We start from the raw sequence: 21029 nt of genomic DNA on the forward strand, positions 1-21029 counted from the left end.
GCATATGCATGGAAGTCAGTGTCAGAAGCCAGATGTATGAAAGAAAAGCATTTTTCTCTTCTAACTTTCTGCCTCCCTCAGGCATTCTTATCAATGACCTAAATGCTCAACTTCACGTCCAGAGTATTTCCACCATGTTACTCTCATTTCATTTCTGAATTTTTTCTGCAAGATTTCTAATCCTTTCAGTATTTTACATTTTTTGTCCTTCATGTAAGCTAAGCACATGTGATGCTGATGATGCAGGGGGCAGGATGTTTCTTAAACAAAATGTTTCTCCAGACAGAAGAGATCCTCAAATGAGGATTACTGTCTGACCTAAGGAGAGTGGAAAAAATTTGATTATGTGGGAGAGGTCTACAACACTGCTCTATTTTAGCACAGAGGCAAAAAATAGCATGCTTACAAAATGACTGTGTCACTGGAAGTGGTAGGCATTAAGCAATATCAGGAAAAGATTAACAATAAGAGATAATTACTGTAATTTGACTAGTAGATTAGGGAACATAAATAAAATAAAGAACAATATAAGCAAGTGCAATTATAAAACATAAAAGGCTGTGAGTTATAGGAAATGACTGTTGTTCTTCAGAAATAGGTGAAAACAGTAGGAAAGGAAGGCAATGGAGTCGTACAGGTTTTTGAGACTAATTTTTCTGCTTTATGATAAAGACACTGCTAGTTAGCTGGGCTTAATACAAGTACTAGAAAATTGCCTGCTATGAGAACAATCATTATATAGTAAGCTGCATATTATTGAATGCATGCCGAAAGAAATTATAGGTATGTAAGGCATATGTTTGTAAATATAAGTGATACCATCTTAGAACAGTTATTCATTTATGTTACCCGCTTTATTGATGGATAATAAGAAAAGATTCACATGGATTTGTGATAAATATTCCGTTCAATGGGATTGTTTGAGAGATCTCCATCACTAAAGCAGAGGGGATTATTAAAGAGCAGATTGGTATCTTAAGCGATGACAAGCGCTGTGTAAAACTACCCAGGCTTCAATGCAGAAGAATTTCCAGTGATTCTCACTGTAAATAAATCCTCGATTATTTCATTAATTTATTGAGTCCTACTATTTCGGAGGAGAGAATACTGCTCACAGCATACCAGCGCTCTAGACGTTTCTAATTCCCAGCTCCTATCTTCATGCTATGTGTAAGCCATTTTTAGTTCCTTTGAGGCACCTCTTCAAGTCAATACATTTTTCCCTTGAACAAGAGCCAATGCCCAGTATTGTTTTACTTGCTACTTAGAAGACCCTCAATATACTCACAGTTAAGGTGGTTGTAAAAAAATCTCCAAAACAAGTAATGCTATTAAAGGCATGCTTCTGAAGAACAGAAAATAGAAATGTAAATTTTCAGATAACAGACTCAACGTTTTCTCCTTCGCAGTCCATGTGAAGGAGAAATGGGGATAGTGCTTCAGTGTAAAAAAGTTCCTGGTTTTGTGTTGACATCTCAAATCAATGCAGGATGAAAAAGTGTTTCAATTAGGTTACAGTTCACTCTTTCTTCAGCCAAAATCTTGTTCTCTCTTAGTTGTGACAAGTCCCCAGCCTGTTTCACACATGCTCTTCTGTTGAGATCCATACAGAAGACAATTGCCGCAGGTTAAGCTACATGGCATCTTAGACAATCTCTTAATCTTTACTTACTGGTTTTTTAACTTCTTTGGAAGTTAAAACAAAATAGGATGGTGTAGTGGTCTCTTTCTTATCTGCCCATGTTGCTTATCTGACCTGTACCTTTTTCTGTCAAGATTCTTTTAAGAAATAAGCAAAATATTTTGGAAATACATATTTCTCCATTGTAACTGTTTAAGTCTTAAGTCTCCTTGCTGCAGCCTCTGCTCTTCCTCCCCTGTTGTTCAGTGCCTGCCTTTCAGTTCCTCACTGTGCTTTGTAGTGTGAAATAGTGGACTGCAAAAGTACTCTAGGACAAGAACCATGCTCTCCTGTTTAAACTGTGATGCATCTAGCAACTTGTTCAGATCTTGTTATAACTACTTTCCTTAAATAATACTGTGCTGATGGAGAATTAATATTAGTAAGTAATACGTCGCAAGGGGGGAAGACGAGGAATATGACACACAATAACTACTTCATTTAGATCATAAAAAGTGTCTCTATATTCAGTTCTTACGTGATTTATTATGCATTCTCATTGTTATTTGCCCCAAATGACTGAGTATATTATGTTTGCAATACACCTTGCTACTGGGGTTTTTTGGGTGGGTTTTTGGGGGGGGGGAGGGGAGTTTGGAGGGCATAAATGTGGTAAGTTGCAACACAGAAGTGATATTTGTCAGAATTTTTGAGGCTTATAAGGAAGAATCACACTCTTTTTATAGCCTGTGGAACTTTTCATATTCTTTTTCTGAATCTCTTTGTACAGTATTATGAAAAATAATTCTATATTTTAAGTATAGAGGGTTTTCAATACTGTGAATCAGTTTGAAATATATTGCTCTTACACTTTTCACTTGGGTTTTATATTGTCTGAATGAATAAGCTACCAAAATTTCTTTACTGTAATATTGTTGACACTGGTTAAGTTAGCCTATATTTTAAACCACTGCACACATTGAAGCCTTGCCGATAATTTCTGTGACCGATAATTCCAACTTGCTTGGATTTTTCCTGAAATTTATACTGTGAGATATCATGAAGGTCCTAGAGTAAATACTAATGTTCTCAGACTTTTGTACTATCAAGTAGCAGTAAGAAAAGCTTTATACTGCAAAAGCATTTGTTCTTTCTCCTTCCAGCTCTAAGTCTTGCCAGAGAAAGGAAGAAATGTATTCTAATTTAATTATAGGGTTAGCTATCTATTCATCTCATGCTTCTTGTTTGGTTTATTTTCAACTTGAGGAGGAGTAGAATCTTGGGGACAGAGCTCCTATCCTCATCTTCCAATATTGGATCACCTGAGCTATGGTTTGTGTCCAAGTCTGTTAGGTTAAAGTCTGCTAAAACCCAGAATCTATACAGTCATGTAAATCTTTCCTTGGTGTAGCCACTTTGTCTAAAATGGGAAATACATTATAGAAAACTCCTTTTTTTGACAATTTTACCTGCAGCAGAATACTGAATTTGGAATAACCCAAACAAAGCAATATTCATTAGTGCTTAAGGATGACTTCATCCCACAGGTTTTATACTACTATGAGTGTTATTAAACTTCAGTGTGCCTCAGTAAAAGCATCTGGACATTATAGGTGGGCAAGCAGAAATGAAGACTGCTTGAAATAACTTGCTAGAACATATGAAGTCAGCAGAAGAGCTGCAAATAAGGCACAGAAAGTCTGACTTGCTGTTTTTTGCACAGTCTGTGAAACGAAATTATATGTTGGTTTTAGTATTTGGTTTTTACAGTGATTATTTCGTATTTTTTCCATTCACTTGTCAGGAGGAGCTCAGAGGAATTCACCCTGCACCTCTAGTAGGTCAAGGAAAAAAAATATAGTATCCTTTCAGCTCTAACGGCTAAATTTTTAGTCTGAGTTTGACCGGAATTCTTTCTCCAGATATAAGTAGACTTGGCATAGTTTTCCCTCTAGGTCTATGTGTGGTTGTATTTTTTTCTTTTTTCTGTACACCTAACAATGTAGCTACCTCAAATTATATCTCTTAGCTGAAAACATACATTTCTGTTTTACCAATATTGAAGTAGAAATTATAAGTAAAAACTATTTCTTTAAAATAGAATGGACACTTTTTGGACACATTTTAGCTTGTAGCAGATTTGAGTGGGCAAGCGATATGTTAATTATGGTTGCTTTAAATGGAGTGTTACTAGAAAGGGGAGAAAACAGTGTCACAAACATAGACTGACCAATTTTTCAGTAACGAGTAATGTTCAGTTCTTTTACCATTAAGCTCTGTATTGCTGATCGAAGCACTAGCCCAAGGCTTCTGCCAAGCACCATGTTGTTCATGTGATAAGGGAGGATTTGGTTATGGTTGAGCAAGTCTGAAAAATGGTAAGCTGACAGGAAATCTGGGCTCATGGTCGGTAAGGCAGCTTTTGTGGTCACGTGCTTTTATTTGATGTGGTTCCTCATGTGTCCTGTGCCAAATGGTGTAATGTACTAAAGTGATGAAGCTGCAAAAGAGAAAAAAAAAAGTCAACTATTTACTTCAGCAACAAAGGAGAAAGAGAACGGGGAAGGAGATCAAAGGCCATAGCATGAGGCTCGAAACAGGAAAAAAGAGCAAAAAGAAGGGAATTTCTTTCCACATGCTTCAGGCTACTCTTGCTTATAGTCATCATGAGTAATAAACCCTTTAAATGCTTCTGTAGGTCTGCAGTGTGCTTCAGTTTCAAAATAAGGCAGGTGAGAACTTAGAGTTAAGAAGGGTGTATCCTGGTAAAAGCAAGGGCTATAGTCTATAAAGTCTGTAGTCTACTTTCCATCACTGGTACGTAGATTTAAACATGTTTTAACATTGGCCACACTGAGAGAAAAGCTCTTAGTTATTTTAAACCAGTATAAAAAGTCTTTCCATGCAGAGGCAAGTTTCTTGTTTATTTACATTTTCAAAGCTAGACAAATCTTCAACTCTGTCGTTCACAATCACTGAAATTGTTTTTTCCCAATTTTTTTGCAGAAAGAATACATTGGATTAGGAACATTGCTGAGTGCAATCAGTATAATTTACCACTTTCTTTTGGTGTAAAGCTCCTTAATGCTACATTCACACTGTATTCGGGGATAAATACCATTCTTCTTACAGTGCTGGACTTCCTTCCCAAATACATGTTTTTTTACTCTTTCCTCCCTTGGAGCAAAAGTAACGGTTTTGGGAGATGGGGAATAATAACAGGTAACGGCACAACAGAGAGCAAAATATAATAGAGACAGTATTACACATGTACAGGTGCCTAACTCTAACCTGTGTTAGCACATAACTTCATAAACTGTGGTATTTTTATTCTTGTGGGACCCTGCAAGAAGTAGGGGGTGTCTAAAATAATCCTCTTTTTCGAAAGTCAGCTCAAAAGTTTCTCAGCAATCTAGGGAAACCTCCATTTTTCTGCTCTGAGCAAGGGGGAAGCAAAACGGATTGCATGGAAGAGGTAGGGTGAATGAAAGGAGTTTAGGGGAACTCGTCGTGCCTAAGAGAGCATGGGGAGAGTTGTAGGGAAGAGGTAAGTTAGGAATGGGAGTAGGAGCATCTTCCTTCATGCCTCCAAGTCTGCCTTGCCACGCCACCCAGTCTTCTGAGCTTGGGACTTGGAAGCACCCTGCTTCTTCTCTAGTGAAGTGATGTTTTTAAGGAAGGGGAAATAACTGGTTCTTTACACATAAATACTCAAGAACAAAACCAGTCACTTCTGTAAGCCTGTGAATTAATGCTATGGCTTTTCTTTTAAGAATCATTTCTTGAGAAAGACATTCTAATGTAATTATAAGCTATCAAGAAATGAGAAATAACTGCATTTTGTGTGCGGGTCTGAATAAATAGATCCATTGAGAGACAGACAGAGCAAGTCTCTTGGAATGCACCAGTCACCAGCACAAATGTAAACATACTCCAGCTACACTCTGCACTTGTATTTCAGCACATCGCAGAACAAAACTGCTATTAATGCAGGCTGACTGCTGCTCTTGTTGAATTCAGTGGTGAGTTCCTGACAAAATCCAGTTTAATTCATAGACCATGGATCAGAACCACATTGTGTCTGACACTCTGGAAACCTAGGAAAGCAAAAGAGTCTCTGATCTGTCTTAAAGTGAGGTGTATAAAGTTGGTTTGCAGCTGAGTAGGTTGAGGATGACAACAAGGGAATAAAATGCTGAGGACAACAGATCTTTGTGTTCCAATGTGTTCATACAACCTTATCTCCTAGATAAGGTAGACCTACCATGTGTTTATCCTCATCTGGTACCAGTCCTCATGAAACAGAATCCACTAAGACTGTTGCTCCATGAATTCTGATAATTACAGAAAGCCAGTATCAAAATCTTTTAAAATCTTAGCCTTTAAAAACTAGCTACTGGAAAAAAATTATTTCAAAATCAAACACAATTCAATTGATTGTGCTGAAACTAGACTTCTTCTGGCAGCTGTAGGGAAGCAGTATCAATTAAGCTGTGGTTAAAAATAAAATAACTTCTCCGTCATATCTCAATTTTTTTGTTTGTTTGTTGTTTTGTTGTTGTTGTCTTGATAAATGAGTGTCACCAAACCTGATAGTGTGATGTTGTAGTTGTCTTTATTCCAAAGTATAAAATGTGTTTTATTTGTGAGGGGTGTATGATAGTGATACTAAGAAGGAAAGCTTAATCACAAACAGAGGTATGTAAGATCTATGCTCCAAAAGTCCCAGCTATCTGGAAAGCAGGTCTGGTGTGCAGGAGTCTTTAGCTTCTGCTGGTGAAATCTCTTGGCAAATAGAATGCCCTTGACTATAAAAGGCTTTTTATGGCATTCTTTGCCTTACACATTTTTGGCTGGGCTTTAAGGGGCTTCAAAAAGTAGCATTAGATACTGAGCTGCATGCTGAAATTCCCTTGCCTAATTTTCTCCATTTTACATATTTCCTTGCATCTTTTACAGATCCTTGTTGTTTGACATTTAGTAAGTCACTTCTTCCTTCACCTGCAGGTTTATTACAGGGTCAAAGGAATTACTGTAGCCTCTTGTCCTGTCTCATGGTTGTGAGGTACTGCAAATATGTTGCTTTGGCATGGGAGAGGCATAGAACAGCATAGCCAAATCAAACTCTGAGCAATAACTTCCTTACATGTTTAAAAATAAAAGGTAAATATAAGTTTCATTAGGCAAATGTACCTTAATTACTGAATGTTTATAGAACATTTTGCGATGGTCAGAGGCAAGGTCCTGTGCAAATGCAGTATTTTATTAAAATATTTAATAAGCAGATTCTCTGACCCAATAGAGGGAACAAAGATGCTTGGCCGCTCTTAATTTTCCCTACCCATAATTATTTCTACAGAACATAAATTACATATTGTACAGCTTTATTCTGTTTTCAGAGGATAATTACACTAGAATTTCCAGCCTTCTTTCTGTGGAGGGACCTCTTTCTTGGAAACCACACCTTTTAGCAGTCTGTTTTTCATTTGAGAAGGGTTGAATTCCCATTTTTGTCAACAAGTTTTTACGGATTGACTACTTGCAAAAGATGGATACAGGTAAAATGGGAAGCTCTTATTCACAAGTCATAATAATTCAGTCTGGAAGATGTATTGGAAGCTGATGATATAGGAGGGGAAGATTTTTTTTGCATGTGATATCTGTTAGCGATTACTTCTAATTTCATGCCTGCTATTGTAACCGTGAGAGGAGCCTGTAGTTCTTGTTGTAGTCATCTGAACGTCTTCAGTGGTATCTCCATGCTGAGGAGGAACTTGGCCTTGGTTGCAAATGAGGCAAAGCAGAATGCAAAACGGACAGTATGATTTGCTCTGTGTATGAGATTGGAGGCTTTTATGGATATATTTACATAAGCATTTAAGGAGTTTAATAAACTGAAAGACAGGGTCTTAAAGGAAGGTTTACACCCCCCTTGTAAAATACCAGGAGGGACAAGTTCTTCATTCTCCAACACTAAAGACTGATGGACCCAGTATACTTTCAATTTCCTAAGAGCAAACTACTGTTGCAGGAATGTTCCAGCTTAGTAATAATCTCATAGTCACGCTTCACTGTTTCACTGTTTTTAACATCCATAAGTAACAAAATTATATTCCCTTGTGAGTAATTTCAGTAAGGGGGTAGCAGCAAGGAAACTGAATTCTGGGGTTTTTTTATTAAATCCCGTTCAAGTCTTACTTCTCCTGGAAAAGTTTGTTTGTTTTTTTATATAGCTGTGGTGTGCTCAAGGCATTTTTTTTTTTTTTTTTTTTTTTTTTACATCATTGCATATGCAAAATCCAGACCTGCAGAACTGTTCCATGTGGTGAACAGTCTGCTGAACCCAGACTGTTTTGCCTGAGTAGCAGATTTCCATATACCTCATTATGAGTTTGGGTTTTATGATTTATGTAGGCTCTGTTCCTTCAAAGGGATGTACGACTATAGACCTTTATACCTACCAAAGTGATATCTTATCAAGCACTGAGGAAAACACAAGGGCAGGTCCCGTTGGAGAATAAGAGCCTTGTTTTGCAGAGGAGAACTTTCTTTCCAGCCTGTTTAATCTTTCATGGAAACAGCATGTAAACAGGAGGCCACAAAGTAACTTGGCTTTTGAAGCTTTTTAATTGTACCCAACAAGGTTCTGGATGTTTAGTGAATGATGTAAGCCACAGTGTGTAATGCAAATTTATACCCTTCTTGATTGGTAAAAGACTATAAGAAAGATTTAGGTCAATACTGCTAGAAGAAAGTAGCATGGACTTTAGCTGGTTGTTGCCTTACGCAACCTGATTTAAATAAGAAGCGCTAGATCTTCCCACACCAAAGAAGCCATTATCCTCGGCAACAGCAGGCATGCTTCAGTCTACCATCCTATGATAAAAGCAATTGATTAAGGTGCCTTAATAGACCTCTGAAGTTATCTTACTTCTGTGGATTCCTACCATTCAGATTTCCAGTCTGTGTATGGACAGAGTTAATACCTTTGTTCTTATTATTTCCTTCTGGGGATGAACAAAATCATAGAATCAGGGAATATAAATCATAAAACAATGTAGGCTGGAGAGGACCTCTGGATATTGCCTGGCCAAGCACCTCCTGCAGGGCAAGCTTAGATCAGCGTGCTCATGGCAGTTGTTCAGCTGAGCACCTCTGATGACAGAGATGCCCCAGCCCCTCTGGGCTTATCTTCCAGTATTTGATTACTCTCATTGGGAAAATCTTTTTCCTAATAGCTAACCAGAACTTCCTGTGTTGAAGCATGTCTGGATTGCCTATTCATCCTGTCACTGTGCACTTAAGAGAAGACTGGCTCCACCTTCTCTATATTTTTCCGTTAGATGATTGAAGGCATCAATACGCCTTCAGCTTCCCTCTTCAATATCACCCCCCCTTCCTCCTCAGTGTTCTCTTAAGACTGAACAAACCCGTTTCTTTCAGCATCCCCCCTTACATCATGTACCTAATAATCTTTCTGCCCCATTGCCCCCTTCATCTAGTACATGAACATCTGTGTTGTATTGGAAGGCCCAAAATTGGAGTCAATGGCATAACTGTCGTTTGCATATATCAGTCTATTACTTCTCAGTCCTAATTATTTTGCTTTGTAGCTGTTTTGACTGAAGGTGCCTTTTTGAATAATTCAAGACTCGGAGTCCTCTCCTGCCGCATTAACAAGATCTCTTACCTACAGTGGTCCACATCTTATTGATGAGGGCTAAGAAATGGAACTGTTTAAAATGGAAAAAGCTATTTCCTGAGAGAATGCCCTGCATTAGTGATACTCTTGATTAAAGTAGCTTAATTACAGGGGGTCATGGTATAACCTGTTTTTATAGATGGTATCACTCAATACTTTTTATATCAACAGAGCATAAAATTCACTTGCTCATCAAGGCCCTTTGGCTTTAAGAATAGGAAAAGAGGACAGTGTACAAATCCCAGGGACTGTACATGTAACGTAGTGTTAAATTAACTTATATTTCTAGTGCACTTGGAGGATCATCTGCCCTTCACATCCCAGCCTTTCCTGGTGGAGGTTGTCTTATCGACTATGTACCCCAAGTATGCCAGCTGCTAACAAACAAGGTAAGTTAGTAAATAGAACTCAATTTTCCTTTCCCTTATGTGTTATACTGTCTTGCAGTAACATGGTATAGCATTTCCATAGACATAGTTTTTCTTCTGCCAGGTAGGCCAAGCATGTTACACTTAAGGTGAGCTGCGCAAGGAATATCTTCTTGGTAAGAGCTGAGCACCTAATCAGAGTATTAAGTACAATGACTCTTTTAGGTAAAAAAAGCGTGTTTGGGATCAGATCCTGGAGTGGGATTTCCTTACTGTCACATGTTATGATTTAGGACAAAATGTTACCGTATTGTACAACAACTGTAGCATATTATTTCGCTAGTAAATGCAGATGTAGTTTGCATATTATTTTTCCAGTTGAAAGTTCTCATACCATAGTCATCATTGTAGGTTTTGAGTACTTTCAGTGATTTTTTTCTCAGATGTTTCATCCAGATGAACTGAATCAGCAGTCTATTTGGATGTTTATACAGCAACAGCTATTTAAGGTTACTGAAAAGATTGCATTCTGGTTAGCTTGCTGTTTAAACAGAAAAGAGTGAGTATAGTATTTTGAAAGCACCTCCGTTATTTAAGTGTGATTTTCAAAAGAAAGCTTAGGTGCCAACATCTAGGAATTTGCCTATAACAGACCTCCTATTTGTATATTATTTTTACCTTCAATTGTCCAAATGAGGAAAATAATTTTATCTTTTAGAAAAAGTTCTTCAGAATGCGTTTCCATAATTATATTGAAATCTATCTTTAGAGTTGTTTTTGTTGTGGTTTTCTGTTCAAATTACTTTCTGTTTTTAAAATCTGCAAGTACAGAGGACTGTTTTTATCCTTTCTTAAACAAAGTCACTTAAGCAAACTTATATGTTTTCCTTTTCCCAAAATAACGTTTCAGATCCTACACAAAACCTTCAAAATAATTGCAGTTTTTTATAAAATGCAGTAAGTCTCAATTTATAAATAAAATGTAATTTTAAGGGGTACAAGATAGGTTGCAGCAATGATTGTATCAAAGCTTTCTCAAAAAATTTGAGAAAGCATTTGCCAGCCAAGGAATTCTGGTATTACCATAGCCAAGAAAAATATTCTTCCTCTTCTTTTCATGTTCAGTGGGTAAAAAGGGTTTTTAAAATGTTAGTTTTCATTCTGGATGACAAAGGGATTTATATAGGGAATCACATATGGAACCATACTGTAAGCACTGGAAGTAAACAGTTGTAAACCAGATGCTCTTGCAGCCTGACAACACGTGCATTGTTTCTGTTATGGGTCAGACCCTGTTCATGCTGTTCTGCTAAGTAATCCCATTCAAATCAATAAGAAAACATACACGGTGTGAGGAGAATTTTGCCTCAAGTCTTCCAAGTTTAGCATTGTTGGGTTTTGCCAGGATGGAAGTCTTTCAAAACCCAGAATGCCTCAGAAATTGATGCTCGCAGTTGAGTAGGTGGCTCCCTGAGTCAGCATGAAACCACAGAGAGAGCTTAGTGTTAAGAAGATTTTGTTGGAGGTGCAGTCTTCAGAAAACACCCAAGATCAGTTGTGAAATTATTTTTTTTTTTCTTTTCTTTTATAACCAGAATGTTATTTTGACACTGAACCAACTGTCAGTTCAGGTAATTATGATTTGCCTATCACGGCTTCCTGCTCAAACTTCAGTAAGGCAAGGCCACGCATTTCTTCACTCTTCATCTTGTGCCGTTAAACAGCGCTTCAGTATATTGTGAAACACTAAGTTTCACTCAGAAGTGAGTGAAGAGATTTCTTTACAAGATTTTCTGTGTGCAAGATTTAGTGTTTGTTTTAAAGGCATTTTAGGATTCTTTAGGGAAATCATGCAAGCTAAATGTAGGATTCAGAACTGCTACCATGTCAAACATAAATCTTCCTTTACAAGGAATATATGACAAATTGGGACCATTGGCTTTTTTTATCTTTTTATAGCTCTGGATTTGTTTGTCTCTTTCTTTCTTAAGGTACAATATGTTATTCAGGGATACCATAAGAGAAGAGAGTATATTGCAGCTTTCCTGAGTCACTTTGGAACGTAAGTTTTCTTTTGATGCATTATTTTCTGTAGCATGGGGGAAAGTGGTGTTTTCTGGGCATGGTCTTTGATTGTGTGACTGCTGTCCACTGGATTAGATGGAATCTGGTAATTTTTCACAGAATGATGTGTGTAGATTGTCCCTCTGTGGCAGTGCTGGAATGAAGTTCAGCGTTACTTCTGTGTCAGTTGCTGATCTGATTTTACTAGAAAACAGCTGATAATGGGAAAAGGACAGTAGGGGTTTTCTCCTTGTGCAAAAGAAGTGTGCTCATTTCTGAATAAATGACTGGAGGGGTCTTACAGTAACAGGCACTGACTGAGGTGGGAGGACAGGGAAGTGGGTACAGTTCCAAGCCTTGCAGAAGCCAGAAATCACTGCTTGGCAGGAAGGCAGGACTGGAAGACCAGCAGCTCCCACTGCCGAGCAGGATCTTGTCTTGAGAAAGAAAGGGTTGTCAGGTCATGTTGAATTCCTGCTGTTCAAAGGTCCATGGCCTGGCATGGCAACACATTAGCTTCACAAATCAACTAATCAGGCGTGCCTTGGCACCATGAAGGGTAGGCACTTTGGTTTCTCACTGAAATCCTGACTCAAGCGAGAGTCCAGGAGCCGATCCAAGAGTGACTGCCTGACCAGCAGTGCTTCATGTCATTGTGAGGAGGGGGTTTCTGCTTCTGAGTGTTAATGCCAAATGACATGGATATTCAGGAGCCCTTCAAATCTCAGGTCTCTCAAGTGAAGATAGGAAAACAAGTGGCTTCTAGCACACACCCAAATTTTGTACAACTATAGCTAGGTAACAGTGACTTGATCTGGACATATGAATAGGTACAACATATGAGTCAATGCAAACTCAATCCTTATGAAAACAAGATACTTCTTTTTCTTCTCAGAAAACTATGGTATAGAAATGGCCCAGGTATGCCTATGAATTTATTTCACTTGTAAAGTGGTTCATGAGTCCTGATACTGCTTGAGGCTTTTAGAGAATACTGACTCCGGGTGGTTGAAACTTTTATTCCATCTGCTGAGCAAGTCTTCTATATTTAATTTTTCATATGGTCTTGTGCTTTGCTTTTTTTATATTTATCCATTTGAATTTTCAAATCTAAACTCTTCTCAGCCTTCGCATTTTCAATGTTACTGTCACTTACTACAGAGTTACTAAATTACCTTAATTTGAGTAACATACAGGGAATTTGTACATGTACAGTTTTTATCAATTTAGTATTGCAGGTGCATTAGCAGCTCTCCTTTCATTCTAAAGTGTATTTACATAAACTGAATATGATCTTTCTTTGGGTAAGAAACTCCAATACCACACTAAGTAAGATTATTAAGATGAAAAATGTAATCTAATTTTCACTCAGCTAGAAAATTATAAGTTAATAAATAAATAAAATCCTGGAAGTTTCTGAAACAAACATAGAAACAAATCAATCCCTGTAATACAGAATTTACATATTTATAAGCCAGTATTAGAATTAATGGTAGATAAAAATTGTATTAATTTTTTTGTTTGGGGTGGTTGTTTTTTTTTTTTGTTGACAGTGGTGTGGTGGAATATGATGCAGAAGGCTTCACAAAACTTACTCTGCTGCTGATGTGGAAAGATTTTTGCTTCCTTGTTCACAGTGAGTAGCACTTTGCCTCAGGCATAAATGTCTATCCTTGTGAAGATACAAGTTCAAAAGAGAAAAAATACAATTATGGGAAACAATTTAAAAGTTTTAGCTATTTTTGTGCATTGCTTAATGTATTTTTGATGTGACCATGACACTTTGAAAACACAAAATCCTGATTGTATTTGGAGAAGGGGAGAGGATCCACATCAATAGCGCACTGCCTGCTTTACTGAATGCCAGAAGCATTTTGGGAAGGTTTTCTGGAAATTTGACTAAAGGTTAAGTTCACAGTTGTAACTGTGAAAGTGTCAGTAATGAGGACCAATGCTATACATAACCTGGGAATGCCTAAAATCCCCTGTAATTGTCAAGAATTAATGCATTGATAGTGATAGTAAAGACACTTTCGTGTAGGGAAAAATCTATTAAACGAGAAATAACACTATACTGTCATTATGAGCCAAAAGTTATTCCTAGACTGGAACTGTGCAGGCAAAACTGTCTAACACTTTGCTACAGTATGTAGCTAGATTTCCTGTCATTCGATGTTTTTAAATCAAGACTGTATTGCTTTAAAAAGACATTCTTAATTAAATAAATATGTAGGAATTAATTCATGTAAAAATTAGTACATGTAGTTTTGTTACTGCCTTATATATGTTACCTTAAATAGCAATTATTATTTTTCCTATGGTAAGGTGAAATTCACAGCTATCAAAGATGTTTTAGTCTGGGGAAATGCAGTCATTTTGGTCTTTATTTTTGATTGTTATTCTTCTCATCTCTGTTTAAAATAGTTACAGTGCAATCTGGGCAGCTGCAACATTAGGGTTTGTTAACACTCTAGCACTGGAATATTTCAGAGTATGTAATTTTTGATTGTGGTCTAGTTTTTCATGTGTTAAACTATGGTGTCTTAATGACATCATAGAAATTTATCCCAGAATTTTCAAAGCAAGAAGTGGGGATTGCCATTGCTCAGAGAAGTTCATCTCCCTGTGTTGTATTGGAGGTCATGAAAAATGGTCTCAGTGATCCTTTTGGTTTTATCACCTAAGATTTCCAGACAATAATGACCATAAGAGGTCTAGAAAACTCAAACCTGAAATTAAAAAACTTCCATCACGTTAGTATGATTTACATTGTGGGAGAAAAAGAAATAAAACTGACACTTTCTGGAAAATTGTGCTTATTACATCTTTACTTACTCTTCAGCTCAAATGATAATTGGTCACTAAGTGATTGTCTTCTATGAGATGATGCTTTTTTATGTACAAACTTCTTGAAGATTTCCTACCTTTCTTACTCCCCAATATGTTTGGCTTAATTTTATCAGTGTTAAAATTCCTGTGGATTTGATTTTTTGCTACGGGATAATATAACTTAGTAGATGTTGAATCAGTTGGATTTCAGGGGAATCAAAATTCAAATTTCTGTTAAATAACAAAGTAGGTTTTAACTGTGTAATATTCAGAGTATCCAATTTAACTGGCATGAAAGCTACAATTATAACTGAATAGTTTATCACTATGTATTAACCCTGTGGCCTTAGAAATCATACATTGGCTTAGCTGTGTAAGCCATTGCATCACCCGCTTGTTGAACAACCCACTGCAAAAACATTTATGTTCCATGCACTGAAGGATATTGCAATGAAAGGACCGAAACCTGCACTTCATTTCCTGAGTGAAGTAATGTAGGCTTTCATCTCTAAACCACTGACATAACTATGTATATTATGGTGAATATTTAGCAAGCTTCTAATAAAATGTCTGGGAGAGATAGCTGTAAGTTGAAAACTGTTCTACTTTATGTATTTACTATAGAATGTAAAGAAAGTATTCAGAGTAGAATAAATAGGTCAGTATACAGCAAGCACTGTGGCAGGTCAACTGAAAGGAACCATGGTAAATTTTACTGGCATTTTAATTTTGGTTAAAATTTTAGGTTTAACTGAGATTGTGAGATATCTAAACCCTAACAGGAGTTGTATTTCCTTTAACAGATGCATTCAGAGACTTCAAAAATAACTTTTTTTGGTGACTATTTGTATTCAAAGTTACAAACTTGTTTGGAAACTAGGAAGCAAAACACTTTAGAAGTAAAGTGAAATTATTCAGAGTAGTTTTGTTGCATATACTGAGTTAAAAATAAGAGGAGAGAAACGGTAAAGTAGTTCTGGATTGCAAAAGCCCAATAACCTCGTAGCAATTTCACTTGTTAAAAAGAGGTGATGTGTGCTGTAGTTACAGAATGAAGACCAAAGTCTACCCACTCTATGTTAAAAACCAGAAGAGCTACCTAATTGCAAACTTAATCATTAGATTAATGTACTTGCTGAAGTTGTTATATTAGGTCAAAGAGCAGCCAAAGGAACTCTTGCTTTAGTGGTTTAGTTTTAAGAATTAATCAGGCGCTTTCAAATATATGACAGAAGAAATAAACATTCAGAGAAGTTCATGCTTCCATATAGAAGAGGAAATCATTAATCAGGCTTACTACTTTTGATATTGATACAAGTTGCATTAACTATGCATAATTAGGGATTAAGTAGCCTTATTGGTACGAACACAAGAGTAGGACTCCAAAGCAACCTGTGTATAGCCTTTTCAAAGATTGTTTTTTATCTTACGAGATTTTTAGGTTATCAGCACAAAGGAGATAGATTGACGGAAGTTGGGCCAGTTGCAGTAGCAAGTGAAACACTGCTTGCATTAGTGGTTACTTGCTTAAAACATCTTGAAAAGGACAGATACTGAACTAAAAAGGTTTTGTTTCATTAAACAATATTTCGAGGGATAGAGAATGCTGGAAGCTGCCAGCATTTGTATCATAAGTTTGTGGAGGATCTCAGACTTGGGTGAGGTTGGTGGTTACACTTGCTGCCACTGACACTGGCTAACTGTTTCAGGTTCTTTGTTGGGTGATACTGGTGACCCACAAGGTCCAAAGTGCTGGTCATGTAAAAGCTAAAGTTTAATTATTGATCTTTCTGTGTATGGAAGTGCCAACTGAAATAGCTTTTGTCCACCCTCTTGCCTGTCTGTGCAGTTATGTCATTACCTTTGTCAGAGAATAGGTCAGAAATAGGCAATATGTCAGCAAGAAGGTGGTTTTTTACACAGGAGAGAGAAGCAAGCAAGGGGCCTAGAGGATTATTTGGGTAAAAGAAGGTTATACCGACGAGTATCAGGCTTTGGGTGGACACCCACTTCTGGATTCACGGCTTTTTGGTGGAAGTCCTAAGTGTCAGCTTCTGATGCATTCCTGTTTGGATACTGCTTATCTGCACACGTTTGTCAGCAGAGCACTTTGTGCCACTGCACTCAGCTTACATCGTTTGAATTGATGGCCTGATCTAAACAATGGGAGTTCGCTCACATAAACCTCTTTTGGATCTGGATTAACACATCCGTTCACAGCCTCAGAAAGCAGCTTGGAAAATAAAGACACAAACAAAGAATTTTCGGTAGCCATGGTTATCAGATGGGGTTTGGAAGAAGGGGGAAAGGGGGGAAATAGGATGTTTTGGAGAAAGAGCGTTAGAAGCTGGGAAGACAAGTTTACACTGCTATGAAAAGAAAGTGCAGTTTATTCTAGTAGTGTTCAGAGTAAGAGGAACATTTGCCTGCTCACTGTAAATAAACAAAATTGCATTGCGGAATTAATTCACTCTACCGGTTCCCTCTCCAAGCAGAAATATCTCATTAGACTTTGGATATTGTTTCAATCACTCAGTAGAGCAACAATAATCCTTAGAATGTAGGTAAATGTGAATTTTTCAAGCACCTGGTATAGTTTAAGATGTAACCTTTCCTTTAAAGGAGATTTCCCCAGCTCTGGAGAGTCAACAGAACAGGGCTAATGAGCATTTGTCAGTCCCTTCATCTATTCCTCCACCAGCTGTTTAAATAAACAAGTTAGACTTTGTAAATAGCTAGCGAGGAGGTTTCGTAAAGTCTTAAATAGAAGATTTTTTCCTAGATGAACATGAGTCTGATTGCTTAGTGTTTGCTATTTGGGATTAGGAGAACTTACGTGAGACTGCAAAAGTATTTTCTTCATCTAAGATTATATTTATTGTTCTTTTTTAGATTGCTTCCCAGGTTCCTACTGGAAAGTCACATGCCTATCTCGCTAATTCCACCACCACACTGAGATAAACAAATTATTTCTTAAATATTTTTATTATCCAAGCAATTTGGAACCTAGAACATGAGACTGTTTCATGTTATTCCTGTAAATATTTCAGTAAACCTTTATCTGCCTGTAGTTTTGGCCATAGAGCCCTCTGTTACATAGGAGCTATAGATTTTGTTAAATGTAAACATGAGAAGTAGCTAATGTTTGTTGTTTTGATATTTAGTGCAGTTGGGGATATGTTTCAGTGGTTCCTGTTGCTCCTGGAGTATGAATAACCATTTGAGTGGAGTTGGTAGTTTTGGAGATGTATATTTTTCAGTTTTCTGTCATGTAAGACTTAGTCACAAACCTTTTGGAAGCTGAAAAGAAGTTAACCTTCAAAAATTTCTCATCTTCATCAATATCAGTGTCTGGCAGTGATCACAATTAACACTTAAAGATCCAGGAAAAAAAAATCTTTGGAGGAAATAAAGATTGCATTCCCTGCTTCAGGGAAGTTAGTTTGATTATGAAAGAGAAGTCTCTTCAGCAGAAGGTATGGAAAAATAACTGCTGTCTGCCCAAGTTGTTTCCTAAAAAAGGGCCAGTTTGTTGAGTGGAATATTTATATTAGATTGCTTGGGTGAGCTTTTATCTAATTGAGGTGTTTTGGCTTCCTTACACAGTGCTTTTATTTTATTCTTCTCATTGTTCCTTAATTGAAAATGGGAATTTATGACTCTGTGAGGGAGAAGGAAAAAGAGAACTCATGACACTCTGTGTAACAAGGTACAGGAGAATGGAGCGATGTCTGGTAGTGTCAGGAAAGCAGGGTAGTTCAGCAGAAATGTCAAGCATAACAAAATAGATGTTTCAGGAGTCTAGTATGAGAAGTTCCATGCTGATCAAAAGTCTGCGAAGATTGTATAAGGGTGTCATTTTGTTCTTAAATGAGTAACTAGAGATTAATAAAACTCCAGTGATGTAAATTGGCTGGTGAAAGTCAAAAACCATTTGCGTCTATGCTTGGGAGTTATTTTTTTGACTGTTTAGTAAGCAGGTAAGTGTCTACCATGAAGTAGTGTTTTCCTCTGACTCTCCTAGTAGTTTTAGTTGGTACCATGTGTTTCTTTGAATATGATCTTAAAAGTTCTTGAGCACATGTCATTGTGCCTACAGCAGCATATACCCTGAAGCAGAGGGGTCTCCTCAACACCTTGTATATTGTTTTAATCACCACAGAACAAGGCATTCTCTGACATTTCCTGCGTAGTGAGGTGTGGTATAACTTAACTGAAAGTCAATGAAAAGCTGCAGACATGTTGCAGTGCTGTGGAATCAGGCAGAGTGATGGAAAAGTAGCTTGAGTCGAAGGCACACAGTTCAGCACTTAACCAGGCATAGGCAGGGCTAATCCCAGGACTGAACTGCAGCATTTGGAAAATAAATTAGCCTTTTGCTGATCATTTTTCTCTGTTGCATATTTTTCTCCTTTATTTGTAAGGAACACTGCCCAAACTAGATTTAGCTTGAAATTTGTATTGAAAGCTGATAATTTATTTTGTCAATAAGAGTCTATTAAACAATATATATTCTTTGAATCCATCATGGGTATTACTTGTACATGAAGCTGAATGAGATTTTCCTCATTTAGGTATTCATAATGCATGCAAGTGAATCTGAAAACAGAGGTTTTCTTTTCCTCTTTTTCTGTTTCTGTGTGTTCATTTTGTAACCATGTCACTCAGTATATACTAGTTTTAGGTTTGTATTCATAATTCTGCTCAAAAAGGGAGAATGGACACCAGGCGATTCAGAAAACTTGGTATGAACAGCAATAAACAGGAAACAACTGTTGTGATGGGAATTAGGTTTTACAAGGATTTTATGATGGCCTGACGTGGGTGGACTGGCAAACTATTTTAAAGTGTCACTTTGCGGTGGATTTGAACTTTTTAATTTCTGAGAAACACATATATTTTCTATTCTTTAAAACTGTTAGTACAGTGCTGTAGACATTAATTGATGTTTTCCAGGAACTATGAGCACTTTAACAAATGGATTGACAGGTTTGTAATAACTTCGTATAAAATTGCAACTTTCAAGAAAAGTGAACTTGTTGCTTTTTCTTGTCTAATAGATATATCTAGAGTGCTAACTGTGTGCCCAAGTATATGACAGATAACTAATAAATTCTCAGAAAGATGCCTGAGATAGGGAAGTGATACAGTCCTATTTTATCCACTCAATTTTTGAAAAAAGTAATCGGGTCGCAGGATGTCATTGACAGAGTTGGGACTTGAGTACAGATCGTGATACTTTTTCGTCCTACTCTATGTCTTGTGATTACACGTTTTGATGTTGTCTCATATGGGCATTCACAGATAGTTTTTCTCTAGGGTGAGAATTATGTTAAAGGTGTGAGATACAGTAAGTTGAATATTGCTCATAGTAGCAAGTAAAAAACAAATATTTTGTTTTCAGTCTGGAAAGGAGATTATGAGCATGGGTTTCACATGGATCAGTCCTGAGTTCAATACAAGGCACTGCTTTCATTAAAAACCAGGATGATACAGAACACCACAGGAATTTCTAGAAACAAGAGCTTTATCAGGAGGTTTTCTGTATCCTTCTTCCCTATCTCCTTCTACCAAATGACAATCACTTTGTCACCAAAGTAAACTTTTCCTAAGAATCCATATGTAACACAGCAATGGCACACAAACGCGACTGCTGCATGCCTTTTATGAAATAGGTAAATATAGTTTATTTTTTAATAATAAGAAATACAGCTTGGTTTAGAGGTAGAACTGGTCACAAAGATATTAAATGTTGAAATGATGGAAGGAGGGGTGCTTAAGCTGCTTTCTGTTTCCTTTGTCACCTGTTGCCCTACCCATCCAGCAGCAGTCCCACGTTTTTCCCCAGTCTCCCTTTTGCCGTTGCTGCTGCTGTAGCAGCCCATCTTGTCCTTCATGCCCCTTGCCAGATTCATTCAGGTGAGCTCTGACATTCCCAACCTGGTCTCTGCATGCCAGAGAGTGTCCACTTCTCTTGTGCTTCCTTTTTATATTTGAGTTTTGTCAGGAGCTCCTGTTCATCCATGTAAGCTTCCTGCTACTAATTGCTTGACTTCTGCTCATTAAGATGGACCATTCTTGAGCTTGGAGGAGGTAATCATGGACCCCTCTCTCTCCAGGAGCATTATCCCATAGGATCTTCTATTGGAGGAGCAAGATCCCTGAACAGTTTGTCCCTGAAGCTTAGGGTTGTGATCCGTTAATTGTCTTGCTTCATCTCGAAGGAATATTCACAGAGAGCACTAAAAAATGGATGGTAGTCTAGAAAGAGTGGCTTAAAGAATTACACTCAACAAACTGATTCTTTAGGTCATGAAAAGGTGATAGAAGGCTAAGCCTTTAGATCTGTGAAAGGTGGCCTCAAGGGTAGAAGTGATAAATTGTATTATTCAGGAGTGGAAAGAAACAATGGCCTATATTGCAGTAAATAGATTTCCATTTAGCT

The 21029-nt window shown here is 37.3% G+C and overlaps 1 protein-coding gene across 2 annotated transcripts in view; it reads left to right on the forward strand.

Moving 5' to 3' along the window:
* BABAM2 (BRISC and BRCA1 A complex member 2) overlaps positions 1-21029 on the forward strand; it is a 165075-nt gene that overhangs the window by 113016 nt on the left and 31030 nt on the right. For both annotated transcript variants that reach the window (XM_030499067.1, XM_030499068.1), the window contains 3 exons: positions 9613-9712; positions 11683-11753; positions 13309-13391. In XM_030499067.1, the coding sequence (XP_030354927.1) occupies positions 9613-9712; positions 11683-11753; positions 13309-13391 (254 nt within the window). The remainder of the gene's footprint in view (positions 1-9612; positions 9713-11682; positions 11754-13308; positions 13392-21029) is intronic.

The sequence above is a fragment of the Strigops habroptila genome, chromosome 10 (genome assembly GCF_004027225.2).
Source record: "Strigops habroptila isolate Jane chromosome 10, bStrHab1.2.pri, whole genome shotgun sequence".
NCBI lineage: Eukaryota > Metazoa > Chordata > Aves > Psittaciformes > Psittacidae > Strigops > Strigops habroptila.